General features: G+C 36.9%; 1 protein-coding gene across 3 annotated transcripts in view; it reads left to right on the top strand.

Moving 5' to 3' along the window:
• Nucleotides 1-12,186, top strand: part of LOC126418641 (GDP-L-fucose synthase) — a 48,887-nt gene that overhangs the window by 34,351 nt on the left and 2,350 nt on the right. For all 3 annotated transcript variants that reach the window (XM_050085502.1, XM_050085501.1, XM_050085500.1), the window contains exon 6: nucleotides 3,910-4,047. In XM_050085502.1, the coding sequence (XP_049941459.1) occupies nucleotides 3,910-4,047 (138 nt within the window). The remainder of the gene's footprint in view (nucleotides 1-3,909; nucleotides 4,048-12,186) is intronic.

Raw genomic sequence — 12,186 nt, 5'->3', positions numbered from 1 at the left:
TTAAAGAGACCCCATCAATGAGTACATGAGCAGTGGAATTGCAAAACGAGTGGTTCACTGGGTCGCACCTAATAAATTATTTGTAAAAGTGGCAGTGTTACCAACATGTTTTCAGATGGTTTGTAACCCAGAAATGGTACGTTTCTTGACATGAGTTCCAATTCAAAATATTATCTACTCAGTGCTCTCTAAAAGCCCTCTGAGATTGTAAGGAGAATATGAAAGCAGAATATTATAACATCCTCTATAACAAACTTGGTCATATACCAGTCAAAATTTCACCTTGGAAGAGGTTCAGCATAATGCAAGGGATGGAGGGGACTAAACTACAACCAGATGAAGAATTATGGACTAACTGAGGAGGAAGTAGTCATTTTTCCCACCATATACAATGAGATCTGAAGATTAACGGAACAGACAACACTGTACTCATTCTGGCACTGGATGATGTAGTGTAACATGGTGTTCTTATGAATACTTTATTCCACTATTAGCCTTCAGGACAGCTACAGATGTTCATGTCATTTGATAACTAATTAAATAGTTTGTAAATGGAAAGCATCTATTGTGTGTGCTCTGATGTGCATTTTGTGCCTATTGCACACGTGTAATGGTAAGCTGTGATGTGAGGTAGAAGGTTTCACTTGGTGTACAGGCTCATTTATGCTTGGTGCCATGACTTGGTGGTGTCAGGGATTCGTAGGAGCAAGAGTTCAGCTGACAGTGTCACCAGGGAACCCAAACAAATGAATTTCCGTATCACTTACTTCGAACACTGATGTAAAACTTGAGTCGGACATTGTACATGTTATGTTGAAGTTGATTTGTAAAGCTATTTATGAGATGTTTGTACTGTTCTCGGGTCTCCAGTCGGGTCCAGTCGTTTTCAAACCACGATATTTCGACAATGTTCCTTGCCGTCATCTTCAGGTGATGACTTGAACACAGGTCCTGAACACAGACCCGAGAACAGTACAAACAGTTAATTCTCCAGGAAAGCCTAAGATCACATGTTTATGAGCTATTTGGTTTTGGATTGTCAATTACTGAGATGAAGAGTTAAAACGCAGTAGAGTTTTTATGGAAGAGCTGAATTCATTTAGTAGCTCGGAAGAGTTAGTACATTCTTACAGCACCAGTCTGCAAGAAAATTAAGTCCATAGTAAGAAGCAGTTCATGCATAGGTGTGGGACAGATTGACTGGACCACAAGAACACTCAAGAAAGGTGACTGTACAATAGCAAGATGTTTTAAAGGTAACATTCATTGAGAGATACAATGTGACTGTGAAATCCTCTGTATACCTATGTAAAATACATTACATTGTAAAGACAACATGCTTCCAAGGAAATAAAGGTAATTGGTATCAGTGTGATGTAGAACCATATGCATCACCCCCTATGTGACGTATTAAATGCATACATCATCGTGCTGTATGAATGACCCACTCTGTGGGGATTGTGGTCAGTCATTAGATGGTAACACTGTGTGAAAAAAAACTGATTTTTGTCATCTATGGGAAAAACATTCTCACAATTACCAACTTGCAATGTCTTCGAAAAAGAAATGCACTCACAATTACATTGAAGACTGTTATGATTCTGACTAACACTTGCAACATATTGATGACATTGCACAGGTGTCATGTGTGATCAAATACACTCATGCAACCTGCAGGCTTGGCTAGCATCTGCATTTATGTTGAAGCATACATTTCTCGTGGTGTTTCCAAATTTTTGTCCAGCCCCTGTACTCATTATTATCAATTTCTGCAGATGACATCAAAGCAGTGAGCCTAATTTTACACCTTATCCAACGGCGCAGCCTGTATAATCTTATTTTAAGGTCAGACAGTATAGTATTGTCGGCCTCTGGGCAGAGGTGGCAAGTCACCTTCCATTGTAGGTTCAGCCCCAGAGGACCTCTGACTGTCCCTTGCTAGTGGGTTGCCATAAGGCCACCTTTTAATTAATCTATCCATCTATATCCCTCACCATTTTAATCAGGGGGTGTTTATTCCCACCGATTTATTGATCTGACTCTGTCGCCAATATTTTGTAATGATCAAGGGCCCACTGCTCGAAAGTGAAAAGTATGCCTCTTGCCACCTGACATGTCCCTGGCATTTGACATTTTCAGCCGGTATACTGCTCCAATCTTACAGTAAATGTGTTTCCTTTATTGCTGGTTTATACTTCCATCTTACTTTTTCCACCCCAGAGAAACACATTAATTGTAGTTTTATTCCTTTTTGGACAGAATTATTGATTTGACACTTCTAGAATGGAAGACCAAGAATCTTGTAGCTTTGTTTCTTAAACCCTCCAATCCTACCTTCTCTACTATCCATTGCACCTGGTCCTCCTCAGCCCACTATGCCACCTCCTTGGATTTTGACCTCCACCTCTCTGTTGCCTCCATAAAAATATCTGTCATATCGTGCCCACTAATTGTCAGACTGTGCCTTGCATTCTGATAGCTACAATCCCTTCCACATGAGAACGTATCTCCCATACAGCGAGGCCATGTGACATATGGTTGGCACAATTGCAGGATGAATTGTCCTTTGCCCAATGTGCTTGAGGTTAAAAGTCTTCAGACACTCTCTGTCCTAAAAAACAGATATCCTTTCCCATATCCGTTCTCACAGACCAACTGCAAAGGAGTACCCCTACTCATTACCCAGTGTCACTCTGGACTGGAACAGTTAAACTGCATCCTTCACGAGGGCTTCAACTACCTGTCACTGTTCCCAAAAGTCGAAAAATTTCTACCCACAATCCTTCCCAACTCTCCTAAGTTATATTCCACCACTCATTCGATTTATGAAGTACTCTAGTCCATCTTTATGTATCACACCTGCCCCGGCCCCTTGTCATATGTATAACCCTGTGGAAGACCAGGGAGTTAGACCTGTCCTATGCACACATGCAGCAAAAACTATTCTTGTTTTGTCACAGGTAGACGTGAATTGGTTGTAACCTACCCATTAATGAACTAGTGTTAACAACTGGAGAGAAGAGTTTTGGCTTATAGTAATTGCTGTGAAATTTTCAGTCCCTTACTCACATACTTATTGATTTTCTCTCCCACAACAACTGGAATACTGAAAACTTTGTAACACATTAGATAAATGTTAGAACTGTTGGAAGACTGCACCCAAAAGTTTCTCATGCATAATTTGAATCCTCCACCCAATACCATTCAGCAGCTGATATTTGCACTACATGCAGTATGGAACCAAACATCTGTGAAAATTGGCGACAGACTACAAAGTTACCAATAATTGGCTATCTTTATCAGCTGTACACATGGTAAGTGGTCTCTGTGCAAGGTATTCATTGTAATATTATGATTGTAGTGGTGTTTTTTTTTTCTTTAAAGCAGTAGAAATAGTCTGCCTCAGACTTCAGTTTGAATAGTTCAGCTGTCTTCCCCATTTCTTACTACTGTTATCAGTCTTTGCATTGCAGGAAATAATGATGAAAAGACATTGCTCTTGACTGCATTGTCTTGGATAAAAGTCATTTTGTTGTACTACATTTAAAAGTAGTTGAGAAAACTATTGTTCACAGAAAAATATATTCTCTGGAGTGCAATTATCGTGAAAAACATTTTACCCACATGGTGATATCATTTAGTAAAATTCAGAGAAAACACTGATTCGCGCAAACACAAAATATGGAAATATAATTACAATTAAAAAACTGAGTGATGTTCTGTGTTATTTACTGCTAAAATATCATTTTTAATGACTCAACATTGTCTGCAACTGCTAATTTTAGTGTACACTATAGTGAAATTTCAGCCGTAGGTTATGTTCAGCTACAGTGTTAAAAGTTTTTTATATTAAACAATATTATATCTTCACTAAATGTATTAACTGAACAGTGACATTTATTTTTTCAGATAATTCAGAAAATGCAACATTCACTGTGCTAGGCACTGGAAAACCGCTGCGTCAGTTCATTTTCTCATTGGATCTTGCAAGACTTTTCTTGTGGGTGCTACGAGAGTACAACAATGTGGATCCCATAATCTTATCTGGTAACTAATTTTCATAGCTACAAGTAACAGCTGCTATTGGGATTTTTGCTTATAAGATTTTTTCCACCTGGCATTATTAATTTGCACCCCCCACCCTGGTTCCTGCTGCTATTGGCTAAATTTGCTTTCCTTGATTTTGTTGTTGATTAGCTTTTTTATTTTAGAATGGGGTTGTATATGCGTAGGATTTGAGTGATGTAATGGTAAGTGAAGTAAACCAAACAGTAATTAAGCTAACTGGAATCAGGCAAGGCCCTGGGCTCGTATCCAGTATGGTGAGTAAATTCCCTCTTCATCCATCAAGATTCAGATTTCCTGTGATTTACCTGACTCACTTTATGTATGTGGCTTCCTGGTCATGGAAATAAGATGTCAAAAAAAAACTTGCTCTTAATGTTTTTGTGAAGTTTAGTAATGTTTTTGTGAAGTTTAGTAATGTTTTTGTGAAGTTTAGTAATGTTTTTGTGAAGTTTAGTAATGTTTTTGTGAAGTTTTGTGGAACTTAAAATTTTGTCTCACAGTCTGATTTGTTAGTTGGTGTATCTGGTTAGAATTATAATATGATATTGAAGGCTGGACATTTAATATTTGTACTGTGAAAGAATTGACAGCATTTACAATATGAATGTGTTGTTGACTTCACGATGTTCTATGGACAGCAAGATGACAAGTGAATGTGTATTACAGCTAGAAGTAATTTTTCGTTAGTCATTCTGCCAGTCCATTCAGCTTTCAGCATTTTTCTCCTCAATTATATTTCAGAACTATCAAAGTATTTTTGCCTTATAATGCTATGTTCCAGACAAAACACTTGTTAAATCTCCTTAATAATTTTATCAGGGTTCTTTTTGCTGTCAGATCGTTTGCCATTTCAAAAGTTTTTCCACCCATAGGTATTCTGCTTTTTATTTTCTCTATACAACTTCCATTTTCTGTTAGCTAACTTTCAAAATAACTAAAAGTTTTTGCTTGTTACAGATCTTTCTAGTTCCAATGGTATTTTGATGGAACCTTCATGTTTGCAGATTGTAATCATTTTTGTCATTCCCTCATTTTCCTCATTCCATAGTCTGTTTTACAGCACTCTTCCTTATAAACTGTAGTTCTTTTTCTGATCCCACCAATGGTGATTTATTGTGGATAACACTCATTTCACAACACTTTCTGCAAAAATGACATGGTTTTGATGTCAACCGCAGGAAATGCTTTGTTCTTGACAAAGAGTGCAGACTCGTAGATATTCAGGTTTGCTACTAAGTCTGATAAAAAGAAAGCAGCAATGCTGTTTAGGACCAGCCTTGCGTATTATATGGACAGTTGTTTTTTTTCTTTTTTAACTTTAAAATGTTACTGACATGAGGAGAATGTTCCCATACGAGTAGGCCATTGGTGGATTGAGTGCGAAATATGTTGTACAGAGATAATTACTGCTGACCATATGTCTCAGTTTACACATGAGGCAGGGAGGAAGGACTCTCGCGAAAGCTTTTTACAAGCTTGGGAAGAACATATCAACCAATTGAGTTTGGCATTAATATGTACTCTTAAGAGCTTGACACATGTATTATCTACATTCTTAAACAGTCCTAATATAAGCTTTTAGTTTTTGTTTGGATTACAAAAAGGTTTATTGGCAGCCAAACAATTTAATACAGAGTCAAGAGTTATTTGTGTAATTTTACCAAGAGTTGGGTTGGAATGTTGTGATGGAAGTAAGTAAAGTTGTATCACAGCACAGTGAACGCATTATTTTAGTCACGATAGACACGAAGCCCACACCTACCACAGTAGTACAAGTTTATATGCCAACTAGCTCCGCAGATGATGAAAAGATTGAAGAAATGTATGATGGGATAAAAGAAATTATTCAGATAGTTAAGGGAGACGAAAATTTAATAGTCATGGGTGGATGGAATTTGATAGTAGGAAAAGGAAGAGAAGGGAAAGTAATAGGTGAATATGGACTGGGGGTAAGGAATGAAAGAGGAAGCTGCCTGGTAGAATTTTGCACAGAGCATAATCTAATCATAGCTAAAACTTGGCTTAAGAGTCGTGAAAGCAGGTTGTATACATGGAATAGGCCTCACTGGAAGGTTTCAGATAAATCATATAATGGTAAAACAGAGATTTAGGAACCAGGTTTTAAATTGTAAGACATTTCCAGGGGCAGATGTGGACTCTGGCCACAATTTACTGTTTATGAACTGTAGATTAAAACTGAAGAAACTGCAAAAAGGTAGGAATTCAGGGAGATGGGACCTGGATAAACTGGAAGAACCAGATGTTGTAGAGTGTTTCAGAGAGAGCATTTTAGGGAATGATTGACAAGAGTAGGGGAAAGAAATATAGTAGAGGAAGAATGGGTAGCTTTTAGAGATGAAATAGTGAAGGCAGCAGAGAATCAAATAGGTAAAAATACGAGGGCTAGTAGAAATCCTAGGGTAACAGAAGAGAGATTGAATTTGATGAATGAAGAAAACATAAAAATACAGTAAATGAAGCGGGCAAAAAGGATTACAAACATCCCAAAAATGAGATCGACAGGTAGTGCAAAATGGTTAAGCAGAGCAAATGGAAGGATGGAGAGGCATATATCATTAGGGTTAAGGTAGATACTGCCTACAGGAAAATTAAAGAGATCTTTGGAGAAAAGAGAACCAGTATGAATATCAAGAGCTCAGACGGAAAAACAGTCCTAAGCAAAGAAGGGAAAGCAGAAAGGTGGAAGGAGTATATGGAGGACCTATACAGGGGTGATGTACTTGAGGGCAGTAGTATGGAAATAGAAGAGGACGTAGATGAAAATGAAATGGGAGATATGGTACCGCATGAAGAATTTGACAGAGCGCTGAAAGACCTAAGTCAAAACAAGACCCTGGGAGTAGACAATATTCCATTAGAACTACTGATAGCCTTGGGAGAGCCAGCCATGACAAAACCCTACCATGTGGTGAGCAAGATGTATGAGACAATCGAAATACCCTAAGACTTCAAGAAGAATATAATAATTCCAATTCCAAAGAAAGCAGGTACCGACATGTGTGAAAAGTATCAAATTATCAACTTAATAAGTCACGGTTGCAAAATACTGACACGAATTCTTTACAGATGAATGGAAAAACTGGTAGAAGCTGACCTCAGGGAAGATCAGTTAGGGTTCCATAGAAATGTTGGAACTTGTGAGGCAATACTGACCCTAACTCTACAACGTATCTTAGAAGATAGATTAAGGAAAGGAAAACCTATGTTTTGTCAGTTTACAAGGATTTCGCTCTCATTTAAATATATGGCTGAAAAAGTCAGCCTTCAGGAATTGTGAAACGAACCCTGTCTTCCAGGACCGTGTAGCACAAAGAGCGCAGATTTACCACAAGATGAGGAAATTCACAAGCGTCTGTTGTGCTGAATGAGGCCTAGGCGCTGTAGTGTGCGAGTGAGACAGACGAGAACCTGCATCATAGGGAAACCCCATAGAAGCCATTTGTGGCCAGGGAGACGTAGCAGTATTAAATATGGCAGACCTAAGTCGGCCATAAAAGGAAACATTTATGAAAACTATTTAATTCTGTACTAATTCAGGGAATGAAGCTACAGTAATTTGAATCTACCATCCTTCATAAATTTTCATGGTGATCCCAATAAAACTTGAATATTGATCATCTCTGTAATAGTTTAGGATTTACTGTTAAAGTGAAATTCACAAGTTTTTAACAAAAACCTGAATGCTAAAATATGAACACTTCGTTCGATCTGAGCAGTCGACATTTCACATAGAAGTGCATCATTAAAATGACAAATGTTGTAAATATCAACTCTGTAACTTTATTTGTTTAAAAGAAATAGTAAATTTAAATTATCAGTCTTTTTTGTTAAGCATCAGATCATCATTTCCTCCACAAAAAACACATTGAGTGATGACAGCATGACACCTCATTGAATCGTTAGGTAATAGAATATTTGTTTTAAAGTTTAGTGCCTAATAGTTATTTTGTTCTTTCTTTATTTATCAGAAAGCCCATTGGTGCAAGGCTACTGACTGTGACATACAAAGTTAAGAAGGAAATTGTATATAAAATAATTTAATGGTTATTACGTAATGGATGTTATTGTTACTTTATTTAGAACATGAAAGTGGTCAATCTTTGATTATTTAAATATGTTAAAATGTAAAATAATGTAGAATAAGCTATAGCCAATCCGATGGACAGCTTCAGGAAAGGGAACTGCCCTAGTCAGTTGAGCGAGGATGTTTGGCACATGGGAAAACGCAGCCGCAGAAGGGCAGAGACAAATAGATTCAAGTGAGACACGAAAGCAGAAAGTTGGTCTTTAGGCAGCTAGGAAGTGAAATGACTTAGAAAATTTCGCGTTGTGTGGTATCCCGGGACTTAGTTTTTGAGCGGTGAGCAGGTGCGCACGTGGTGTGAACTTGAACTTTTCGTGTAAATAAAGAGGTGGAGCATTGGACTTGTGTTTCGCAATGAGATTGTAAATGAGCAAACTGTGGCAAATGGATATGCGCTTGAGTGTGACAGTAACTCTAAATACGGCCACTTTCGCTATTAGTTTGCTTTTTGAATAAACATTATTTTAACCAAATTGCAACTGTGTGGCCTACATCATTTATGGGTCATTAATTTAGTTCCCAATATTATTATTACTGTTATTATATGTTATATTAATTTTGTATTTTGCAAACTTGCCAGCAGCCAGACAATTTAACTGAAGGGTCACAAGTGTCTAATTTAGGGCATGTAATGCGACACATGCGGTTCAATCCCTAGAATAGTTTGAGCCAAAATATTTCAAAGAAGAGGAACCGCATGTGAGCCCAAACATCTTTGGGATCTTAGCTTGCAGTTTCTAGTATTTGTAGACTTAGAGAAAGCTGTCAACGATCTTGACTCGAATATTCTCTTTCAAATTCTGAAGGTGGCAAGGATAAAAAGGTTATTTACAATTTGTACAGAAACCAGACTGCAGTTATGAGTCAAGAGGGCATGAAAGGGAAGCAGTGGTTGAGAAGGGAGTAAGACAGTGTTGTAGCCTATCCCTGATGTTATTCAATTTGTATATTGAGTCAGCAGCAAAGGAAGCAAAAGAACAATTTGGCGTAGGAATTAAAGTCCATGGAGAAGAAATATAAACTTTGAGGTTTCCTGATGACATTGTAATTCTGTCAGACACAGCAAAGGAGCTGGAAGAGCAGATGAATGGAATGAACAGTCTCTTCAAAGGAGGATATAAGATAAACATCAACAAAAGCAATACGGGGATAATGGAATGTAGTCGAATTAAATCGGATGATACTGAGGGGATTGGATTAGGAAATGAAACACTTAAAGTAGTAGATGAATTTTGCTATTTGGGAAGCAAAATAACTGATGATGATCAAAGTAGAGAGGGTACAAAATGTAGACTGGCCATGGCAAGGAAAGTATTTTTGAAGGAATAAATTTGTTAACATCAAGTATAGACTTAAGTGTCAGGAAGTCTTTTCTGAAAGTATTTGTATGGAGTGTAGCCATGTATGGAAGTGAAACATGGATGATAAATAGTTTAGATGAGAAGAGAATAGAAGCTTTTGAAATGTGGTGCTACAGAAGAATGCTGAAGATTAGATGGGTAGGTCACGTAACTAATGAGGTGGTACTGAATAGAATTGAGGAGAAGAGGAATTTGTGGCACAACTCGACTGGAAGAAGGAATCAGTTGGTAGGACACATTCGGAGGCATCAAGGGATCACCAATTTAGAACTGGAGGGAAATGTGGAGAGTAAAAATTGTAGATCATCATCAGTTTAGCTGATAAGTGACTGTGATACACAATGTCTCTGACAGCCATAATGAAAAAGGAGCTAGGACAGAGCCCTGTGGAACACCCGTACCAATTTCTACTAAGGGAGATTGTCTATTTCTAATTGAGAGAAATTGTCTTCTGTTTTTCAGGTAGGAAGAAATTACTAGTAATGTAGATTTTTCTACACCATAATACTCTTATTTTTGTTTGTAATATGTTCAAAGGAATGCAGTAAAATGCTTTACTTACATCGCATAATACAAGTGACACTGTCTTCTTATTCTAAAAAGTTAAAGTCTGATCAGCAGTTTCCAGAACAGCTGCTGCGGTATTTTTACCTGACTAAAATACGTACTGACTATTGCTATGGAGGCCATGTTTTCCAAAATAATTGCTTAATTGAATGAACATGAGTGATTCAAATATTTTTGAGGATATTGGCAACTGGTTAGTAGTTCTAGGGGAGCTGTTTATCACTCTTTTGGAATATGAGGATAACTTTGGAGATTTTGAATGAATCCAGAAAAATTCCATACTCTATACATTTATTTAAAGTAAAATTATTCATTTAACTACATAATTAGACATTTAGTTGCAGTCCATACTTTTTGGAATTAGATAATGTGAAAACAGTTTTAGACGTCATCGAGCATGATTTTGTTCCATTGAAACAAAGGTCTTGGGACCAAGCAGATCCCTTGCAGATATGTGGTCTTAATTTTATCTCAGAGTTATGTGACTGATGTGACAGAGTAGTCATTCAATTCTCCTCCATCAAACAGAATTTAATATACCTGGCTGGAAGAATTATCTTGTCTGATAGCTTCCCATGGTGCTTTATACTTGTTTGGAGCATATTCTGTGTACCTTGCACATGCTACTTTTTTAGCTTATATGAACGTAGCTTTGTAATAATTTTACTTGTAAGGTAAGCATTGTAATCCAAATACCTCTGTCCAGTCCCTTGATTATCCTCACTTTTATATATCTGATACCATATGAGCATGTTTTCTCTAATTTTTATCAGTTCTTTTGTATTTTTATGTTTGAGGGGCTAATTTTTATTAACAGAGAGCATGAAAACCATAAGCCTCTATATATTTTACAGAAGTCATCAAAATCATTTTCAATTCCAATTTTTCTTCTTTGACACTTGCATACAGAGTCTCAGTTTGCATTTTTTAACTTGTCAGGAAATAAATAACACAATGTGCTCCTCTCTCTAACCTCTTACTCATGTCACACTAAATTCATTTGAATAAGTTGGTTGCTTATGATAAAGTGTTAAAAGCAATGGAAAATAATCTGCAAATACTCCATTGGCCATATTCAGAAATAAACAGTGAAATCTTTGCGTCAAGTGAGGAACTGTAAATGTGACTGCCACTCATTTCACTTGCAGCAATTTAAGGTTCCTGTCTAACCACACACTCCGAAATTACCATATGTTCGGAAATAAACAGCAAAATATTCATGACAAGTAAGAATATGATCGTTATTGCTCCATGTTTCACTCACAGCAATTAAAGCTGTCTTCTTATGTTCCTACCTCATCACACAGTCGGAAATTGCTACATATTCAGAAATAAGCAGCCAAATATTTATTTCTTCCTTCATTCTCTTGCTGCAAATGTTAAATAACATTGAATATTGCAGAACATACTTACATTACATTCATAAAAAGGTGTCAGAATGTGGTAACTACACTAAGATGGAAAAAAAATTAACATGTAGTGGGATGCAAACCTATATGCTTGTACTCAATAAACCATGACATTATCCATTATGCTCGAGCTTATTCATGTGAGTTTCTGTCTCATTTACTGGCTATCACAGTGTCTCTTTAAGGCTTATACCGTGGATGCGTTATTAATTGATATATTACATGAAGGATGATACATTTTCAATGCAGTTCTGCCTTGAAACTGCATACTGCAAGTGATAATACAGAACAGCAAAAGATGGCAAAATAAACATGTTGCGTGCTGCATCAGTTGTCAATACTGTGTGCGACTTCTAAATGATGTCATCTTTGTGGGAAGTGTTGTGATGTGAGTGTTATCTGTTGATTATTTGCATACTTTTCATTGAATTTATGCATGCTCATCCTACTATTATGTCTATTGCTTTTTCCAATGCTTTGTTTGCTAGTTTCTCAGCATAAATATTGAAAAGCATTTTTGATAAATAATACCCTTGTCCAACACACATTTGATTACCTGCCTCGTATGGGTTCTTATTTCCTATTTTCACTTAACTTCTTGTCTCCAGTCTACAGTTCCTTTACCAGTTTAACAGATGTACATTTATCTGTTAACTTCTAATATTCTTTGTCGTGT

The sequence above is a fragment of the Schistocerca serialis genome, chromosome 9 (assembly GCF_023864345.2).
Source record: "Schistocerca serialis cubense isolate TAMUIC-IGC-003099 chromosome 9, iqSchSeri2.2, whole genome shotgun sequence".
Lineage (NCBI taxonomy): Eukaryota > Metazoa > Arthropoda > Insecta > Orthoptera > Acrididae > Schistocerca > Schistocerca serialis.
Note: the sequence above shows the minus strand (reverse complement) of the source record. Positions and strands in the feature narration are given on the sequence as shown.